This window comes from Erythrolamprus reginae, chromosome 1, assembly GCF_031021105.1.
Source record: "Erythrolamprus reginae isolate rEryReg1 chromosome 1, rEryReg1.hap1, whole genome shotgun sequence".
Taxonomy (NCBI): Eukaryota; Metazoa; Chordata; class Lepidosauria; order Squamata; family Dipsadidae; genus Erythrolamprus; species Erythrolamprus reginae.
The window spans coordinates 268,119,087-268,141,445 of NC_091950.1; the positions used below are offsets into that span (position 1 = coordinate 268,119,087).

Sequence of the window (22,359 nt, forward strand, 5' to 3'; positions counted from 1 at the left end):
TGTTCAGTGAAGTGAAATTAGAAGAAATACGGAAAACTTGCAAAATAGAAAAACCAAAGTCTGATATGGCACCAGTAGAAGCTCCAATAAGATCCGGAGTCACTGCACAACTGGAACCTGATGAAAATTTGGAAAGACAGCAAGAAGCTATGGATGAAACATCTGGCACTATAACTCAAAGGCAGAAAGAACTGAAGGACCAAATACTTGCTCATGCAGGGTCCAATGCAGAGCGAAAGAGACTGCCAGCATTAAAAAAAATATTGTTATTATTATTGTTGTTGTTGTTGTTGTTGTTACTATCATTAAAACTTACTTCAGAATGAATAGACCTAATATGAAAATGACAAGTTTTATACATAATGCAGCCATTTATGAATTTTCAAGTAAAGCATTAGCTCAGTATTCCTAGCAAATTTGAGCTATAATAAAAATCTTACAGCATTAAACCCTTTAAAAGATCTTTTAAAAGCCATTGTCTGTAATGAAACAGTATTATAAATGGTTCTAACCTGACGGGTAAGGCTTTAGTCGTTTGCTCTGGCAGCTCAGGTGGGTTCACAAACATGAGTTTAAGAAGTAATTCCATGTAGCCAATATGTCTTGCCAATCTTGTACTAAGAACCCATGCCCAATTCCAATTTTCTCCTTCTCTTCGGCTCCCAAAATATATTACAGCTAAAACAAGATGGTTTAAAATATTTTAAATGTTAATATCATGTATCGAAAGTATTAGAAGATGCTATGTAATACACTTTAGCCTACATCACTACATGGAGTTGTGCCCCATTTTACAACTTTTCTTGCTAAAGTTGCTAAGTCAATCACTGCAGTTAATAAGTTAGTAACATGGTTGTTAAATGAACCTGGCTTCCAATTGGTTTTGCTTGTCAAAAATTTGCAAAACATGATCGCATGACCTTGGGACACTGCAACAGTCATTAGTATGAAACAGTTGCCAAGCAGCTGAATTCTGATCACATCATCATGGGGATGCTACAAAGGTCATAGGCGTGAAAAATAGTCATAAGTCACTTTTTTCAGTGCAGTTGCAACTTTGAACGCTTACTAAATGAACTGTTGTAAATCGAGGATTACCTGTATAGACTTCTCTTGCTTTATGCTCAGATTATGTTCCCTGAAAACCTCATATACTGTAGAGTGAATTCACATAGAGTGAAACACTGAACCAGTGGGGAAAATGGCTGTCTGCTATTAAATTTTGTAACTCAAATGTATTAATAAATCCATTTATAAATGTTTCAAATATTCTTTAGTACTAACGGTGCTACTGAACTATATTTTATTCCTTGTTTCATACTTTAAGTACAGTGAAAGCATTTTCTCCATCTTATCTACAGCTCTATTTCTATTGTGTATGGTTATCATGACAGATAAAAGAATTATAGTGATCCTGATTCCTATTTAGGAAATATTTAAAGCCTAATTATTGTAAATATACTAAGTTACCCTATCTTAATATATCACTCATTCTTGAAATCTAACTTATATGATTAGAGATTCCTGCTGTTCTTTTCTATCATCTGACGTATTTTACAGACTGTTTTGATGGGGGGCAGCTAATATATAATTTCTATACATAAGCTTTTCCAGAAAGCATTTCCAGAAGATTACAGATCTTCCAACTAGCGACAATGTTATAGTTTTCAATAATTTGACTTTGTGATTTGACTTTTGCTTAATTTATGCATTAATTAAAGTATCAGCTTAATTTTAAACATGCAGTAAGTTAAAAATTAATTTCACTTAAAAGAAAACTCACTGAAAAATACATATAGCAGTGCCAATAAACTCAGTGCCACTGCTATTCCAAGTTTTTCATCTACGGTAAATGCAAGGACTAAGCCAAGGCCGCCACACAATGAAAGTGAAAGGAACACAATAAGCCAGGAAAATTGAAACAAAGGTTCGATCTGCTGTCCTGCAAATGTTTTCATTTCATCTAAAAAGAGAGGAATAAGAGAGAAATAATTTTTAGTCAACATAAAATTTCCAAGATAGATACTATTTTTCTGGAAAATAAAGGTTATTCATTTGATATTGTTGAGGTCTTTTGAAAACAGAAGTGAATTTTCCATAAAACTATAGGGCTGGAAGGGACTATGGTCTAGACCAGTGGTTCCCAATCTTTTTTTGGCCATGCTCCATCTAAGTATCACTAAAATCCTGATCCCCCCCCCCCATGACATATAATTCTTACTATTCAAAAAGTTTAAAAGTTAACTTCTATTCATGCAGAGGAACCCTAAAAGGCCATTAACTTGGTTTAAACAAGGTTCCAATTGCCCCTATTAAAAATCAAATTACCCCTCCTGTGGGGCATGGGCCCCACATTGGGAACCACTGATCTAGACCAACCTGCCACCCTGTATAGGATTTCTCATACTATCCCAGACAAATAGCTGTCCAATAATGTCTTGAAAACCTCCAATGATTGAATATCCAGATTTCAGGAGGCTGGTTTTCATACTCTTGTTTACATTGGATCAAATAAACAGGACAAAATCTAAAAAGATATTATTCTAACTGCTTATTAATGTTTTGGATTACCATTGAAGTTGTTTATTCTTTGAAATAATTATTTGAGTTATTTTTTGTTTTTGTTTTTTTAATTCACTGTTTGCCGTCAACACCTGTAACATCTGAAATGGATGGTTGTATACATTCTCTAAATAAATACATTTTCAAATAAATAAAAGTAAACTTACCTTAAACAGTGAGATGGCCAGTAAAGCTATCTAACAGCTTTACTGTCTAACCAAGTTGTTGTCTAGCATTCAGTAAGAATTCAAATCAAATATTTACCTTCAAGTTTCTTGAGCAAGAAAGATTTGCCACTTCCCCACTGGGCATACAGTCCAACACAAATCGGTGGCTGCATTGTTGGTTCACTAAGAATGTCAGCTAATGCACTGCTGTAGAGATCATAACCCAACATATCCCCATCTGATTCAGTAGGAGACAAGTGCCCTGCAACACAAATAAATTTGTAAAATCATCTGCTTTTTTTGGCCCTGTTCTTTAATCACTAATACCTGATCAAGCCAGCCAGCCAGCTTAACTAACTATTCTATAAAGTCAAATTCAATAGTTGCATGTTTATTTTCTGTTCCTATACGAAGAATAAGAAAACTGATCAATCAGAAAGGGAATTCTTCTTGACTTTCATCCCCCATTAATCTACACTGGAAATGGCAAACTGATTGTGAGAAAATCCCCATCAATCTCCCAGGTACCATATCTTTCAAAAAACTTGAGAGAGAGATATATCCCAAAATATTTAGAGGTCATCAGGCAATACACGTCTGTCTATTCAGTCTACTGCTAATGAATCTTCTCTTGGTAGCTGGATTTTTACGTGGTGTTAAAAGGCAGAAAATATTTGAATTAATCTAGTTTCTAAGAGAAAGACCTTCCAAAGCTGGAGTACAAGAATACAGAAAAATTCCTTGCTATTTAAAGCATGGAGGAAAATTCATAGCCACCTGGAGTTGCCTTGTGTGAGATGGGTAGTCATATAATTATAATATATATAAATAACAAATGACATTACAGATTATCTAAGAGCACTCAAACATAGAGATTTTTAGAAACCAAACTAAAAAGATTAGCATGACTAAACAAAGCTAAGTTAATATTTCTTTGATTTCAATTGGTTTAGCTTGATACGAAAATTTGTAGCTTCCTCCATCCAAGAAGGCTGGAAGTGTTTGTAAACTTTTTGATCTACAAACTATGGATTTAAAGAAATATATGCACAAGTGCAGGAAAAGGCTAGACCAGCGATGGCGAACCTATGGCACAGGTGCCACAGGTGGCACACGGAGCCATATCTGGTGGCACATGAGCTGTTGCCCTAGTTCAGCTCCAACATGCATGTGTGTGCCAGCCAGCTGATTTTTGGCTCACACAGAGGCTCTGGAAGAGCATTTTTGGCTTCCAGAGAGCCTCTGGCAGGATTGGGAGGGCATTTTTACCCTCTCCTGGCTTCAGGGAAGCCTTTGGAGACTGGGGAGGGCGAAACATGAGCCTACTAGGCCCACTAGAAGTTGGGAAACAGGCTACTTCCGGCTTCCGGAGGGCCTCCAGTGGTTGGGGGAAGCTGTTTTTGTCCTCTCCAGGCATTGAGTTATGGGTGTGTGCACTCGTGCATGCTAGATAGCGCGCACCCATGCTCTTTCAGCACCCGAGGGAAAAAAGGTTCACCATCACTGGACTAGACTATTCTAACATATTTCTAAAGCAGCATTTATTATTACATTAAAAAAATAATTACGGCTGGGCTAACATTTTTGTATATTAAATGTTTTATGGCATTCCAGAAATGGACTTTCCAAAGTATCGGAACTATTTATATTTTTAAAAAATCCTAAATACTTACTAGCACCAAAGATTTGAGTTAAAATACTTTTCTGATGACTGCAATCAATGTTGTAAGGGGTTTCACCACCTTTATTAGGCCTATAAAGTAGTCTGCCGTCTTTAGGATTTCGTAACAGCAATTCTGCAAGCCTACGGCTCCTGCCACGAATAGCAATATGAAGTGGAGTGTCTCCTTTCTGTAAGAGTTGTTGTAAGTTAATAGATGCAGAAGCATATGAGAACTATACAGAAATATAAAGGACAACATACAGTTTGGACATGATGTACACCTGTCAGGAGTAACTTATAGCAACTGCATCTTCTCTGCTATTATACACATTTTGTTTAAAGTGTTTCTGACAAGTGTCCATGCATAATTTTCTCTTGAATCTGGATTTCTTTCTATAGATTTACTTGCATAACTCATATAGTCAAAAGCTCAAGTTATGTTTCCTCATTCCTTTATTCCTTACAAAAGTTATTTAACTTATATTTTTAAAAATACGGTATTTGTTTTCTCACATATATATATATTCGTACCAAATGAGAGAAGTTTAGAAAGTCTTTTTTTTAAAGCAGATCGCTCTTTTCCCATTATCAAAAGTATAGAGAATCAGCCCTCCGCTACTATTTTACTTTTAATTGTGCTTTTCACATTGCTCAACAATTAAACTTTACCTTATCTACAGCAGAAACTTTTGCTCCTTTGTCCAGCAGAAGCTCAACTATTTCAATGTTTCTCATTTTTGTTGCCTTTATAAGAGGTGTTTCACCCTCCTAAAAGTAAAAAAAAAAGATATAACAGTCACTTGAACAGATAAAGAACATTTAGCATACTTTTCAAGCCACATTAATTTCATGACAAAAATGTTTTCCAATAGAATGGTTTGAGATGTGTTATAATTTTAGCCATATTATTTTACTAGCTTTTAATTATATCAACAGCTGTTGAACTATCTTTTAATCACTGAAAATATACAAACCAATTGAAATTAATTACGGTAGTAATGTAGTTATATGCGATCAAGTTGGTGTCAACTCTTAGTGAACTCTTAGAATTTTTCCAGGAGGATATATTCCCAAACCAGTCCTTCAAATCTTCCGACAGTGTGCCCAATACCACTATAATTGAGTCCATCTACTTACTAGCTGATCATTCTGTTTTTTCTACCTTTCCCACAATTATGAACTTCTCCAAGAGTTAGTCTTCACATAATATATACAAACTATGATAATTTGAACCTGGTCATTTGCACCTTGAATGACATTCCTAGATCTGTTCTATGACCTATGTGTTTTCTGTAATTTTCTCCAATACCAAAGTTTAAAAATATCAAAACTCTTTAAACTCTACTCCTAAAGATCCCAACTTTTGCTCCCACAAAGTATTACTAGAAAAATCATTGTCTGTACAATTATGTTCCCAATAATAAAACTATTTCAAGAGAATCCTAGAGAGGCCACACAGAGGCTTCTCCCTGCCTTTTCCGGTTACAGTTTCGGAGGCTCGGGTTTGTAAATGAAAAATGCTTCTTGAGAAGAGGCAAAAAAAAAGTTTGTAAGTAGAGGCATTCTTGTATTATTATCCAGCCTGCATGAGGCCTATGGTTGCAGAGTTCTCAGGTAGCCATCTTCTCTTCCTTCCTTCCTTCTTCTCTCCAGCCTAACACTTCTGTTTGATTTGCAGTTGGGTCATCCTCACAATGGGGAGGGCCAAGAAGGGAGAGAAAAGATGCTTTTAATCTGTTCAGACAGTCTTGCTCTCTATAATCCTCAATAAGTTATTTGATTTTATTCCAATTTCCTTCATTTTTCATCGAAGAGATTAATTGTGAATCCTGGATTTCAAAGTAATATGTTCTCCATAAATATGCTGAGTATGTGTTCAAGATCGTATTGTGGAAACTGGCTTTACTTAAATTTGACTTGGGACTTGCATGGCAGAAGCTTGTCATTTATTCCACAGTCAAGCTCTAGTCATATCTTTGCTGTTATAACTATGTGCCACATTCAAATAACTGATATTATTTGATCACTCACCGTATTAAATCCAAATATTATCATTGCTATATCCTTCCCCACTTATTTAAGTATAGGCCGACACTGGGCAGTTTACAATTAAGAATTTAAAAAATTACAGAAAATAAAGAAATTGCATCAACTCCCAAAACAACATATAACCCATATGTTGTTAGTAGACTTGACTAATAGCTCTCAAGGTAAGAATCACATTGAACAGACTTGGTTTTGGTAGTTAAGACAAAATGCATGCATTCATAAGAAAAAATGCATTTTATTTTACTGTCTACTACTATTCCAAAAAGTAATAAGGAGCAATGGGGAGATATATAATAAAGTTATTGGTAAATATAAATTTAATAATTACATATCACACTTCTAAGAAAACCAGGTTATTGCTGTGTATTGATTATTTTAAAAAATCAAATTCATTATTAAATAAAATTTATTAGTAAAGTTCAAGAACTATAGTTTTTAAAAATAAAATAATATACACCAAAAATGCCTATTATGAAGCTTACTCAGGATTATAAACTATTAATTATATACTTACTTTTGTACATATTTCAGTATCTGGATTACACTGCAAAATATCTCTTACCATGGTAGCATTTCCCTTTTCAACAGCCCAATATAAAGCTGTTTTATTATCCTATAAATGAATAACATACAATCAATAGTTTAAAAGCCAGTTGGATTAATTTCTTAAACCAGATATCTTATATGTGCATTATTTAAATATGAATAACTCATGGGTAACTCATTCAGGAGAAAATGTATACATAAATAGTCTGCCTAAAGTGATATATTGTTATTATTTTATTTCTTAAATATATACTTATTGTTATATTTAAGAAATAAGTTTATAAGAGTACCTCCTATTCAGGGTATTGAACCTGAACTTGATTAAAATATATTGTGTGTTATTATTTTCTGCATGCAGCTAAAACACATTGTTCATATACCTGATGTAAGTACAGGGCTGTCCTCGACTTACATCCACAATTTAGCCTAAAATTGTTGTTGCTGAACAACATTTGTTAAGTTAATTTTTCCCCATTTTACAACCTTTCTTGCCATAGTTGTCAACTGAATCACTGCATTATTAGTAACACTGTTAAGTGAATCTGGTTTTCCAATTGAATTTTCTCTCAGGTCACAAAAAAGTGACCACATGTCCTTGGGATACTGCAACTGTTTTAAATATGAGCCAATTGCAAAACAGCTGAATTTTTTTGAAAAAAGTATTTTTTAAATCTTTTTCTCCACCATATTCATACATATACCCTGAAATATATCAATAATATACAAAATTATACTTTCTTCCCCTCCATCGTTCTAGAATCAACATCCTGTTATGTACTTATTACTTCTAACCAGCAGACTGTTATTCTTCATTCATTTCTTCACACTCCCCTCCCTCTTTCTCCATCTATTCCTTCTACTTTCTTCCTCCTTCTCTCCCCCTTCCTACTCCCCTCCACTACTTTTCTTCTCCTTCCACCTTTCTACTTTCTCTTCCTCCTCCTTTATCCTTCCCTGAGTGATTCTTGCCAAGCATCTGAATTTTGATCAGGTTACCATGGTGGATGCTGCAATGGTGGTCAGTGTGAAAAACGGTCATGTCACTTTTTTCAGTGCTATTGTAACTATGAACAATCACAAAATGAACCATTAAGTTGAGTACTACCTGTAGCTCCTAACAGCTAAGTGTCAGAACAATTACAGGTAGTCCTCTAATTATGACCACAATTGTGACCATGATTTCTGATGCTAAGCAAGATAGTTAAGTCAGTTGGGGCCAATTGTATGACCTTTTTTTTAACCACAGTTGTTAAGTGAATCATATGATCATTAAGCAAATCTGGCTTAGCCAGTTGACTTTGCTTGTCAGAAACCAGCTGGGAACAAAGCAAAAGGTAATCTTATTACCTTGGGACACTACAACCATAATAAATACAAGCCATTGTCAAGCACATTTGATCATGTGATAGTGCGGGTGCTGTGACTGTCTTAGTGTAAGGATCAGTATCAAGTAATGTTTTTTAGTGCCACTGTAGCTTCAGTCACTAAATGAGTGTTTGTAAATTATTATTGTTGTTGTTGTTGTTGTTGTTATTATTATTATTATTATTATTATTATTATTATTATTATTATTATTATTATTATTATTTGGATTCCTATGCCGGCTCACAACATATAAAACGTATAGTACACAACATTTTAAATCCAACTAGATAATTAAAAGAACTGTGGTATACAGGTAGTTGAGTATTACCTATACACCCTAGATAAAAATGAAAGTACAGTAGTCCCTCGCTATACCGCGCTTCACCTACTGCGGCTTCACTTCATCGCGGGTTTTCAAGAAATATTAATGAGAAAAATTATTCGCGGATCTTCACTGCTTCGCGGGTTTTTGAGGAAGTCGATCGGCAGATTTAAACAGCCCGCCGAACTCGATTGGCAGGTTTTTCAAAAAAAAATATATCTAAAATTGTAAATACTGTATTTAAATACTGTATCTAAAATAAATACTGTGTGGGAAGGGTTTATAAACACTTAAAACAATGAAAACTTACCAAACAATTACAATATAAATACTTAAATAAGTACTATCAGTCGATAAATTCCACATCGCGGATTTCACCTATCGCGGCTGGGTCTGGAACGTAACACCAGCGATAGGTGAGGGACTACTGTACCTATTCCTCATTCTAATGTAGAAACAATGTGCAGTAAATTTTAAGAAATATACTTGCCAGTCAAACCTTTACATCTGGTATGGGTATTTTTTTCCAAAATATAAATATTATCTGATATGTCTCCTGTCTACAAGGTATGCTTCTACATTCTCCAAATGCCACATTCAAAAGCATCTTATTAAACAAAGAATTACTTACCTGACCTCTAATGTCAATATCAGCATATTTATGAAGCAATGCTCTCACGATTTCAACATGACCACCTCTGACAGCCCCAATCAGCACGGTATCTCCACTCTGAAATTAGCACACAGCAGAGTCACTAACTACTTCAGACATTCCCAAATTAGCTTTCAAAGTGTTACACACAAATAAGGCAACACTTTTGTGCCACACAAACACATACTCACTCGATCAGGAATATTCACGTAGGTTCCTGCATCCAGCAGATCTTGTACAATTTCTATGTGTCCCTCCTTTGCAGCGATCATCAAAGCTGTATTTCCATCTTTATCGGTTAAGTTCACATTTGGATTTCTTTTCAGGATTTCTTTCACTGAATCTGTAAAGCCACCTCTTACTGCTACAATAAGTGCAGTCATAGAATTCTGTGAGAGAATAAAATACACTTACTAACATGAATCAGTATATTTTGTTCTAATGTATTCATTTTTTCAATACCAAAAGTAAACATATATTTTTCTATTGGGGTTTTTTTTTTTACAAATGCTTTTTATTTTGACAAGATAATGATAACAAGAAGCCTGTGTTTGACATGGACATCAAACCTCCACTACTCAGTTCTTGGCATCTACTTCCCTGATGTGTTTCTTGATGTGTAGATTCACTTGGATAACCAAGGGAACTTATAAACTGAATACAATAGATATGTTGCTTTTGATTAGAAATATATTTTAACTAGCATTTTTTTTTAAAAAAAGTTATACTTACAGCTCCTTCTTGATCCACATCTGCTCCCATTTGCAACAAGTACTTTACACAGTCCAGATGTCCTTTTCTTGCTGCCCAGATCAATGGTGTAGTACCATACTAGTAGAAAAAAATACATATTTTATACCTCTGATAAACTATCATGTGATTGCTAAATGCTGCTTCAAATACAGATGGCAAATATAAATATATATATATGTCAGATGTTTTTGCTGAATTTTTAAAATTAAGGGAGACTAGGATAGCGCTATTTCGGCCTTGTTCTGGCCTCATCAGCTAGCCATACCCTTACTGGGATTTGATCCTGGGGCTTCTCCCTTGTAAGGCAGAGAATTAACCTCTAGGCCACCAGATCTGATCCCTTCAGCTTTGTACCAGGGAGGGGCTATATGTTTTTTCTGTTGGATCACCCTGGTATATTGAAGGAACGTCACAGCTCCTTTTTGCCTCCTTTTATATATATATAAAATTGGTGAGTGGGCAGAGATGAGGCATTGTTATTAAGCGCAGGATTTTAAGAGGAAGATTAAAATATTTACATGATGCAAAAATGCAGCATACAATCTCATTACCACCAAATTTTTTATAGAAAGCTAATTCTGATTCTCCTCCAACATAGAGATAGTATATACCTATATTATATTTAATCTACATATAAGATGAGAGAGAGAGAGAGAGAGAGAGAGAGAGAGAGAGAGAGAGAGAGAGAGAGAGAGAGAGAGAGAGAGAGAGAGAGATGAATGATAAAGTTCCAGTCTTAAGCAAATGCTTTCAATTTTACCTTGTCAGAGCAGTTGACTTTAGCTCCATATTGCAGCAACAGTTGTACTATACGAGAATGGCCTCGACCTGCTGCCCAAATTATCGGATACACACTATATTGCTAAAAGAAAAGCAATCAAAAACAGTAAGAATAAAATGTTATGGACTCACCTCAGTTTTCAGACTCACTTCAGCTATTGGGTATGAGTTTGACTAAATCCAGTACATTACAAATAAAATGAAAAACAAAGTGATTTCTTCTTAACAAATTGCTGATATTAGGGGGAAAATACAGAAATATATTTTCATCAATAATAGCAATTAAAGAGCAATATTCGATCTCTATTGACAGAATCAAATTACAGCCACAGCATACATACAGTTAATCTACATGAAACAAGGACTCTCAAGCACGGAAGTAAGTTCTCTTCTACTTAATGAATATTTCTTTTAATGTTGTTGAAGCAGCAAAACATGGCTGAATGTGCCTTTTTATATGGAGAATTTATATTATGGGGGTCCTCAGTGTTCCATTCATTCATTCATTCATTCATTCATTAGATTTGTATGCCTCTACGCAGACTCGGGGTGGCTCACAGCAAAAATATGAAACAATGTATCACAAATCTAATATTAAAAATCTCTAAAAAACCCTTATTTAAAAGCAAGACATACACACATACCATACATAAAATTACATAGGCCGGGGAAGATGTCTCAATTCCCTCATGCCTGACGCCAGAGGTAGGTTTTCAAAAGTTTACGAAAGGCAAGGAAGGTGGGGGCAATCCTAATCTCTGGGGGGAGCTGGTTTCAGAGGGTCGGGGCAGCCACAGAGAAGGCTCTTCCCCTGGGTCCCGCAGGACGACATTGTTTCATCGATGGAACCCGGAGAAGGCCAACTAGGATTCGTGCGGCAGAAGGCGGTCCTGGAGATATTCTGGTCCGATGCCATGAAGGGCTTTATAGGTCATAACCCACACTTTGAATTGTGACCAGAAACTGATCGGCAACCAATGCAGACTGCGGAGTGTTGGTGTAACATGGGCATACCTGGGAAAGCCCATGATTGCTCTCGCAGCTGCATTCTGCACAATCTGAAGTTTCCGAACACTTTTCAAAGGTAGCCCCATGTAGAGAGCATTACAGTAGTCAAACCTCGAGGTGATGAGGGCATGAGTGACTGTGAGCAGTGACCCCCGGTCCAAATAGGGTCCTAACTGGTACACCAGGCGAACCTGGGCAAACGTCCCCCTCGCCACAGCTGAAAGATGTTTCTCTAATGTGAGCTGTGGATCGAGGAGTTGCCCAAGTTGCGGACCTTCTCTGAGGGGGTCAATAATTCCCTCCCCCAGGGTAATGGACAGACAGATGGAGTTGTCCTTGGGATGCAAAACCCACAGCCACTCCGTCTTATCAGGGTTGAGTTTGAGTCTGTTGACACCCATCCAGACCCCAACAGCCTCCATGCACCAGCACATCACATCCACTGCTTCGTTGACTGGGCATGGGGTGGAGATGTACAACTGGGTATCATACGCATACTGATGATACCTCACCCCATGCCCTTGGATGATCTCACCCAGCAGTTTCATGTAGATATTAAATAGCAGGTGGGAGAGGACCGACCCGAGGCACTCCACAAGGGAGAAGCCTACAGGTCTACCTCTGACCCCCCCACTAACACCGACTGTGACCGACCGGAGAGGTAGGAAGAGAACCACTGAAGAACAGTGCCTCCCACTCCCAACCCCTCCAGCCGGCGCAGAAGGATACCATGGTCGATGGTATCGAAAGCCGCTGAGAGGTCGAGAAGCACAAGGACAGAGGATAAACCCCTGTCCTGGGCCTGCCAGAGATCATCCATCAACGCGACCAAAGCAGTTTCCGTGCTGTAGCCGGGCCTGAATCCTGACTGCTGAGGGCCTAGATAATCGGCTTCTTCAGATTATCTAGGGAAGGTTGGAGACTGGCCGATAGTTGTTAAGAATGACTGGGTCCCGGGAAGGCTTCTTGAGGAGGGGGGCGCACAAGTGCCTCCTTGTAGGGATCCGGAAAGGACCCCCTCCCCAAAGAAGCATTGACAATCTCCTGGACCCAGCTCCGTGTCACCTCCCTGCTGGCTGAGACCAGCCAGGAGGGACATGGATCCAGTCAGCAGGTGGCGGAACTCACAGCTCCAATGGCCTTGTCCACTTCATCAGGTGTCACCAGATCCAACTCTTCCCAGACAGATGGACAAGTATGAGCCCCACTCACCTCGACTGACTCGTTGTCAGTGGACTCTGTTCTCCAATCGGAGTCGAGGTCCGCCCAGATCCGAGCGATTTTATCAGCGAAAAACGTGTTAAAATCCTCGGCACTACTCTGCAAGGGCTCCCCAAATCCCCCCTGGTTAAGAAGGGAGCGGGTCACTCTAAACAGAGCAGCTGGGCGGGATTCCGCTGATGCAATCAAGGCGGCATGATACACGCATCTTGCCGCCTTGAGCGCCACTTTGTAAGTCTTAATATGAGCTCTTACAAGTGTTTGATCGGATTTGGACTTACTCTTCCTCCATTACTTCTCTAGACGTCTCTTCTGGCGTTTCAACTCCCGGAGCTCCTCGTTGAACCATGGAGCTCTACAGGGTGTAGTGCGGGGTTGTTTTACGGGTGTTGTTTTCTTGAAGACATTTCTAGGCTAGTTAACACCATCATCTATAAATATTCACTTTATCGGTAATAATTTCTATTATCTTGAATTAATTCTGCAGGCAATTATTTGCATCATATTAAATTAAAATTATTGTTTTGATATGTGAGACATTTTAAAAAGCATTACAGGTAGCCCATGTTAACAACTGGCAATCATTTGGCAATCATGCATATTTACAATGGTGAAGACCACCCTTGCATTTTCAATCTTCACAGGTCTGTAAAGCAAAAGAAAGCTGAAGCAAAATTATAAGCACAATTGCAATTTCACTTAGTGATCACTTTGTTTAATTGGGAATTGCCAGTCCTGACTGTAGTCATTAAACAAGGAATACTTCTAGTCTTTTATGGGGAAATATTAATTTTACAAAAACTAAAAATGGCTAGTGGTAGATTACTAACCAATAGAAGAATTTCTATAATTATCATTATCATTCTATAATTATCTGAATAATATCATTCAAGATAAACAATTCCAAATGAAATTGATATGTTAATGTTTGACTGCAAAAAGGGAAAAAATGAACTTACTATTCCAGTGATGTTTGGGTTTGCTCCTTTTTCAAGAAGCAGTTCAGCTACTTCAGTACAGCCTTTGTAGCATGCCCACATAAGGGCTGTCCACCCACCCTAAAACCGTAAAACAGAAAATCAGCATTCCTACAATTAAACAAAGGGCTAACATACATAATTGCTGAATTATATTCAAGACAACAATATATATTCATTTCCAAAGGAACACAAAAAGTGTTTCATTGCAACAAAAACAAAGTTCTAAGGACCTTAAAGAATAGGGCAGCATAGAATATAAATAACTAAATACAGTAAATCAATAAATCAATAAATGTCTTATTATGTAAGATTTGGGATCCATTTCATCTGAAGCACAGAGCATTACCCTCACTTATGATATCTATATAAATACTGCTGCACATATAGACGTGCCAATGTACACTTCCACCCAATCAGCCTGAGTCTTGATCTTTCTACATAGTGTGTGACTTTTTTTTTACACACACTAATAGTAAACAAGACAGAAAGGAAATACACGTAACAATGAGGCAAAGAAAGTGAAATGGAAAAAGTATAGATTTTATTCATATAAAATCTGGCCACCTCAAAATAGAATTCTGGGTAGCTTATAACACTAAGTAATAGATATCACCTTACTGATGGGGTTATTCTCTGAACAATTACTGTTGGACAGTACATTTGTAAATGTCCTTTGAAATTTTTACTCAATTAGCAAATGCATTCTATTATGTAAACCATCTATATGAACTTCTGGCATTACACTCCAAGAAAGACAATTACCGAACACTGTTTATAACGCATCGAAATTCAGTTGTAACATAATAATTAAAAGGAGCTAAACAGTATACAGGTAGTTCTCAAGTGAAGACAATTGGGACCGGGACTGCCATCACTATCAGTGCAGCTGGAAAGTGCAACATCATGAGTACATCACTTGGCAATACCAATCTCAGAAGTTCTGGCTGTCATAGTAACTTTAAAGGTATTCAGTGGAAGCCAGCATGAATCCAAGTAAGAAGCATACAAGAGGGGTTGGAGAGGCCAGGGCATGCACTGAAAGGGTTAGTGCATGACTTGGGGGAAAGCTTGGAAGGAGGCCTTGTGCAGATTTGCGAGACTGCAGAATATAAATTAAGAAACAAAAATACTGGAGATGTAACTGTTTGATGTTGTTATAAAAGTAAAAATATACCATGTCTCGATGTTCTATATTCACATTGCATGCTAAGAGTTCTGATACAATAGCAATATGCCCCTCTTTAGATGCAGAGATAAGGGCAGTCCAGTTATCCTAAAATAAAGCAATCAAAGAAGGAAAATGTCAGTTTTATAAGTACTTAAGAACAATTTTTTATATTTATTTCATTTATTAAAACAATGTATATAGCTGCTCATGTACTAGAAAGAACTTTCAGCTAGCTGTAAACAAAATAAAACCGCAACACACAATTTTTTTAAAAGTAAGGTTGAAGCTTTAATAATAATAGATTATTAAATTTGTATACAACCTGACTGTCAATGGTTCTGGACAGCTCAAAACAATCAAAGAAAATACAATAAAATCAATAAAAAAGAGTAAAAAGGAAAAGATAAAACTCCCATTCATCTGTCTGCCTGCCAGCTCCATTAATAACTTGGCCACAATTCCTGAGGAAAAAGCCAAGTCCTCACCACTTTTCTCAAGGGCGGCAGGGTTGCAATCCATATCTCCAAAACAAGGAGATTCCTTAAGGCCAGTGCCATGACAGAGAAGGCATACTTCCAAGGACCCATCAGATGACATTGTCTCACTGAGGGAATCCAGAGTATTGCCCACTTCGCCAAATCTATTAGGACAGGCAGAAGCCACCAATCAAAAGAATGTTCTAGCTGAATTAACTCCCTTAAATTAATAAGCTTTAACAAAGAATGAATTCTAGACATGATATCAAAGTTTATTACTGTAACAACAAACAATAGGATGAAATGGCACAGTCTTATCTGTTGTATATTTTGTGTTCACAGGTCTGATTTCAAGATACGTACAGACTGATGGCTAATTAAATGTGCTGGAGGAAAGATAAAGTATTGGCAGGATAGGTTTCTTAGTACTTACTGAATCTTCCAAGTTACAATTGGCGCCTTTCTTTATCAGTTCTTGGGCAATTTCTAAATTGCCTTGCTCTGCAGCCAGCATTAAAGGAGTCTGACCATTCTGCAATCATAAAAAATGCATATAGGAAAAAGCTAATGAAGAGGATATGTAACAATTATAGCAGAAAACTATGTAGTATTCAAAATTTACTTACCCTGAAGCATATCTCCTAAAACAGTACTTTAAAAAATTTAATAACCCTAACTGGGCCCAGCAACTTTGTTACTAAGCAAAGTTAAGCAAAACATCAAATGAGCACACTGGTTTACAAAGACAGTGCTAGCAGCGCTGGTTTTGGCTGTTAAGCAAGAGATCAGGTAATTGTGACTTACAGCTTCCTGCTGGGTTTGTCACAATTTTGCTTGTTGGAAACTGGCTGGGAAGGTCACAAATGGTGGTCATACGATCACACAATGTTGCAGAATGGTTGTTGAGTGCCTAAATTGTGATCATATGACTGCAGGGATGTCACAACTGTTATTCAGTTGAAGACAGGCCATGAATCATTTTCTTCAGTACCATTATGACTTCAAACATTTTCCAATGATTTTCAAATAAATGGTTATTAAATGAGGTCTGTCTGTTATCCGGATTCAATAAATTGTATTGAATAAAACATTAACAGAAACAAGTTAAGGCAACTCAGTATCTTGTAAAAAGATCACATTTGTGAATCCTAGGATTTGGTTTTGAAAGTTTATTTCACCTTATTGAACAGGGCAGCAACTATTTATTGATTGTAAAAATTCTTGTTAAAATATTTAATAATATTAAACAGTTGTGACATCTATATTAAAGCCCTTAAATATAAATACATATTTTTTACCCCATCAAATCAAGAGACTTTGGATAGCTTGCAATAGTGTACAAACCAAGCAACAGACCAGGATTAACTAACATAGAAGGACTGCTTGGATACTCCAGGTCTCTTGTGGCAGAATTATATTTCATAAGCCACCAAAGGTTCTCTGCCCCTGCAGAGACTGGCAAAGGGGATAAGCTGCAGACTAGCAAAAGAGAAATCTGATCATGTCAACATTCCACATTTAAAATCACAAATTAATTGCTCTGAAATGGCGAACAGAATGAACATCAGAGATATGCCATGCTCCCATAGGCTCTGATAGTTTTCAACAATTATCCAAAATTGGATAGTTTTCAAAGGGTTTACTTCACAGTTTATCATACTGTTGTGAGTGGTCCACGTCCTGCTCAGCTGGTCACAGATATTGAGGACCAGGGGATGGAGGAATACTGGCATCTGAGAGTGAGAGTGAAAGGGAATTGTAGACTGGGGAACCATCAGAGACTGTAGAACCCCCAGTTAGGGTAGTCTGAGTCAGAAGATGACGGGGACTCTAAGGATCGGGAATCCCTGTTAGATGCAAGAATAAGGAGGATGAGATCCAGGCATGACTATCTCTCTAGAAGGGGTTCTTGAGGTTGATTAGATCTATGGGACATTTGGTCACGTCTTGATGGTATATAAAGAAAAGCTGATGGGGAAAAGGGGTGTGGAAAACAATGTCCCTATCATGGAAGACAGTGCTCTGGATCTGAGAGACCTTTTCTGGCTCCTTGGACTTTGAAACCGGCTTTTTGTAGGAGCTGCGGAAGCCTGGGATGTGAGTGTATTTAAACTATCAGAGACATTTGATTTATGACTCTAGCTGGCCAGCATCCCAGAGTCTGTTATCTCTTTGCTAATTGGGGAACTGCTGCCAACATGAAATTCTTTGCGTTCACCATTGTTATTGTAAAAACTGCTTTACCAATAGAACTTGCTTACTGAGACTTTTGCAAGCAATGTGAGTGGGTCTTTATTTCCTGACAATTGATCTGGCCAGACAGAACACATACCTCGTCCCTTTCATCCACATCTTTGCACTTCTCAAGAAGTGCTTTCAAAGCAGGAACATTTTCTTCTTCCACATAAGTCACCAAACTCTGAGACATCAGATTAGCCATCCTTAGTGGTCAGGTTCCACAATGCCAGTTATCTACATAAACAAAAAGAACCATTTTAATGTGTCAGTAACACACTGAAAGAGGTAGGTGACAAAATTCCTATCACTAGAAAAAACAATTTCAGTTACCATATATCTGTATACAGATAATCTTCAAGATACAACTTTTTACAATGGGACAAGGTAAGACGATATAGGGCGAGTAGGATCCAAGACCAAGCTATAAGAAACAAGTTGGAATCACTCTATAATATGTAAAGAAATATTTCGCTCTTGGGTTTAAATGATTTATACAAGAAATACCCCCAACTGGTGGTGGGGTATGATTGATTGTCTGGTAGTGGGATCACTGAGCACATGTATATGTTATATGTTGTGTGTGTGCATTTTATATTATAAAAATCAATAAAAATATTAATAAAAAGATACAACTTTTTAGTGTTATAATAATAAAGAAATGATTAAAATAAATGAATTACAAACAATATTTTACATCTGATAGTAATAAAGCAACTGATGCCAAATGTATAAATATTTCCTTTAATCGTGTATTTACCAGCACTGCGCTGTTTTGGATTATCATAGCTAAAAATATACACTAGAAAAGACCACTTAGAAGGAATAAATATGTATTTTAAAAAAAAAAGTTCAACTAAGGCCTTCGTAAAAATATGGCAATGCAACAGAGGTCGTCCGTTACTATTTGAAATAACGAATAAACCTACGCACACCACAATCAATGTGCAATCTCCTCATGCTTTTAAGAGTTTGCCTTTAGTCTTTCTAGCAGAAATGTTGAGATTCAAAGATGTTGAGACTCTAGAAAGAGTGCAGAGAAGAGCAACATAGATGATTGGAGTGGTGATTTCTGGGGGAATTTAGTGCAAGATAGGAAGCTTTTGGAATGGCGATTTCTGGGGGAATTTAGTGCAAGATAGGAAGCTTCTTGAAGTGGCGATTTTTGGGGGAATTTAGTGCAAGATAGGAAGCTTTTGAAGTGGCGATTTTTGGGGGAATTTAGTGCAAGATAGGAAGCTTTTGGAATTGAAATTTTTGGGGGAATCTGGGGCAAGATAGGAAGCTTTTGGAGGGGAGATTTTAGCAGCGAGATGGGGCAAAGGAAGCAGCAGGCTGGGGGGGTTGGCAGTAGGATGGGGCAGCTGCAGGGAGCAGAGGAAGCAGAGGGCTAGAGGGGAAAGTGGCAGGGAAATGGGGCAGCTCCGGCGTTCCCCGCCTCAGGTGCAAGCAAAAGGGGGCGGGGAATTCTGGCGGGGAATTCCCATGCAAGCAAATGGGAAATCCTGGCGGTGACAGTCACAAGGCAGAGGAATCCCTTCGGCAGTCAGAGAGCGCAAAGCCCATGGACCTGGGCTCAGGTTCGTATGACAGAAAAGGTTTTTAAGACGAGGCAAAGAAATCTTAAACCCCGGGTTCGTATCTCGAAAAGTTCGTATGACGAGGGGTTCGTAAGACGAGGTATCACTGTATATGTAAATATAATAATTACCACCTAATACAAGTAAACCTCACTGCTCAGTGGAATTAATGTAAGCCTTTACAGAATTTTCATCATGAAGTCTTTATACTCTAACTTTCCCACTGGCATACAAAATTGTTTAGGTAACATATTGTATTTATCCTGTTTAATTTACAGCTCACAATTAGATTAAACAAGTGATCATTAGTAATCGAACTTCGCTGATGAAAGATTGTGCAAATGTATTATTACTGTGTACTTATTTAAATAAGGAAACTAGTAGTATTAGTTATAGATAAAACAGAAACTGGAATTCCTATATTCCAATTCAATATACCTTAATATTATTCATCTTGAAGTTAGGAAGTAAAATTTCCATTGCATAAAGATATGCTAATAGACTTTGTAAATCCCCAGGGAAAAAACTCGTGGAAAAGCAATATTCCCTTCATATTATCTTTCATAACTTGTCATTCCTTCTTAACTAATATGCATTCCACGCTTTACAATGTTGTTTTAACATAAGTGCATTTCTGTTGTCAAATTTTTTCAATAAAAATTCAACACAGAAATTCTCCTGATTTTGCATACTGTGAGGAAGCAAGTGAATTCTGGGCCTGTTATTATAGAGATTACTAGCAGTAAGGCTATCTCACAGAATGTACACAGAAATTAGTGGTTAGATCTCTTAGCATTAAAAGGGTAATGAAGGCTAATATAACTCTTTGAAAAATCAGTTCTGAGTGAGAAATTCAAAATAATAAAAAAGAGGGAACTGAATAAAATATTTCCTCCAGGTCACCAGACATTACTTCCTAAAAACATGGATGACTGTCAACTTTGCAGATACTGTACTGTACAGCAAATTAATGAAGCTATGGGAAAATACATTCTAATATATTACTCATATTAATTTAAATGATTCCTATAAGTATTTCCTCAATGATTCTACACAGATATGTTCATGAAGTCCCCAGAAAATTAACTCAATTGAAATGACTATTTTTTTAAAATACTGTATGTCAGTGTAGGGTAGTGGTTAAGATCTTGGGACTGTCACTAAGGAGACTCAGGTTCCAGTCCACCCTGGAGGAAGTTCAATAAGTATCTTTAGACCATGAATAGTTTCAGTCTAATCCATCTCATTAAGTTGTTGCACAACACAAGAGTGAATACTATATATAGTATACTCTGCCTTGAGCTCCTGAATGAAAAGAATAATAATTCTTTATTAAAAAGTCAGTACAGAAACATTTTTAACCTTTCCTAGAACAGCCAAATTGCCACAAACACAAAAGGCTGAATCCAGAACTCTGGTAATTTCACTGTCACTGAAATTGAAAGGGGTTGATAGCAATTTTCTAGATTCCCTACCAAAAAAAAGCTTACAGTATTTTATCATTTTTTGAAATATTTTTACATTCTAAAAATAAGAAAATGGAGTAATATATAGTGTTTCTGTATGACTTTTAGTGATAACTTTAAATGGAAATGGAATGCATTCCTACGTAGACAAAGATTGGATTAATTTTATATGCTATTACATGAGCCTTATTTATTTTCTTTGTTCATCTTTTTTTAATCATTATAATGCATGTCATTTTAACCTGCACAAATCATGATTGTATTTCATTATTCATTGTACTTCACTAATATATTTGCAAAAAAAAAATGTAACTTTGAGATTCTTCCTTTCTCTGAAGCTTGGGATGTCAGAGAAGTACTGTACTGTATAAAATAGCCTGGATCACTAGCAACAATGCACATCTACCAGTAGGTATCACAAAGATTTACAAAAAGCTACAAAACCTAAATTTATGGAAGATCAAAGTAAAATTATAAGCAAACAACAAAGCACATTTGATATATGTTATAATTATAAACCTTATTTTTTACTCAAGAACTTTTAACATACTGCAAATAACAGATCATAGCTTGTTATTTTGCAAAAAGATTCTTGTGATCCAACCTATAATTAAGAAAAATGCATTAATCCATTTTTTATAGTTTGGTAGCAAGCTGTATCATGTAGTCATAGCCCTCTGTAATATTCTATGGATGCCACGTCCTGGAATTTGACAGTCAAAAACAAAAGCCAAAAATGCTGAACAGAACTGAACAACAGAGTTGGAAGGAATCTTGGAGGTCTTCTAGTCCAACCCCCTCCTTAGGCAGGAAACCTTACACCACTTCAGACAAATGGTTATCCAATAACTTTTTAAAGTTCCAGTGTTGGAGCATTCACAACTTCTGGAAGCAAGTTTTTCCACTGATTGTTCTGTCAGGAAATTTCCCTTTAGTTCTATGTTGCTTGTCTCCTTGATTAGTTTATACCTATTGCTTCTTGTCCTGCCCTTAAGTGCTTTGGGGAATAGTTTGACTCCCTCTTCTTTGTGGCAATCCCGGAGATATTTGAACATTGCTATCATGTCCCCCCCTCCTCCTTCTTTTCATTAAACTAGACATATCCAGTTCCTGCAACCCTTCTTCATGCACTTTAGCCTCCAGTCCCCTAATCATCTTTGTTACTCTTCTCTGCACTCTTTCTAGAATCTCCACATCTTTTTAACACTGTTGCGACCAAAACTGGATGCAGTATTCCAAGTGTGGCCTTAACAAAGCATTATAAAGTAGTATTAACACTTCGTATGATCTTGATTCTATTCCTCTGTCTATGCAGCCTAGAACTGTGTTGGCTTTTTTGACAGCTGCTGCACACTGCTGGCTTAT

The 22,359-nt window shown here is 36.9% G+C and overlaps 1 protein-coding gene across 2 annotated transcripts in view; it reads right to left on the reverse strand.

Annotated features, from left to right (window-relative positions):
• The window catches only part of KIDINS220 (kinase D interacting substrate 220), a 63,718-nt gene that overhangs the window by 38,008 nt on the left and 3,351 nt on the right, over positions 1–22,359 (reverse strand). For both annotated transcript variants that reach the window (XM_070732956.1, XM_070732955.1), the window contains exons 2-15: positions 18,046–18,185; positions 16,147–16,245; positions 15,244–15,342; positions 14,049–14,147; positions 10,841–10,942; positions 10,060–10,158; positions 9,519–9,716; positions 9,307–9,405; positions 6,956–7,054; positions 5,062–5,160; positions 4,403–4,580; positions 2,827–2,991; positions 1,784–1,963; positions 513–678 (exon numbers count right to left, since the gene is read on the reverse strand). In XM_070732956.1, the coding sequence (XP_070589057.1) occupies positions 513–678; positions 1,784–1,963; positions 2,827–2,991; positions 4,403–4,580; positions 5,062–5,160; positions 6,956–7,054; positions 9,307–9,405; positions 9,519–9,716; positions 10,060–10,158; positions 10,841–10,942; positions 14,049–14,147; positions 15,244–15,342; positions 16,147–16,245; positions 18,046–18,153 (1,790 nt within the window). In that variant the 5' untranslated portion in view covers positions 18,154–18,185. The remainder of the gene's footprint in view (positions 1–512; positions 679–1,783; positions 1,964–2,826; positions 2,992–4,402; positions 4,581–5,061; positions 5,161–6,955; positions 7,055–9,306; positions 9,406–9,518; positions 9,717–10,059; positions 10,159–10,840; positions 10,943–14,048; positions 14,148–15,243; positions 15,343–16,146; positions 16,246–18,045; positions 18,186–22,359) is intronic.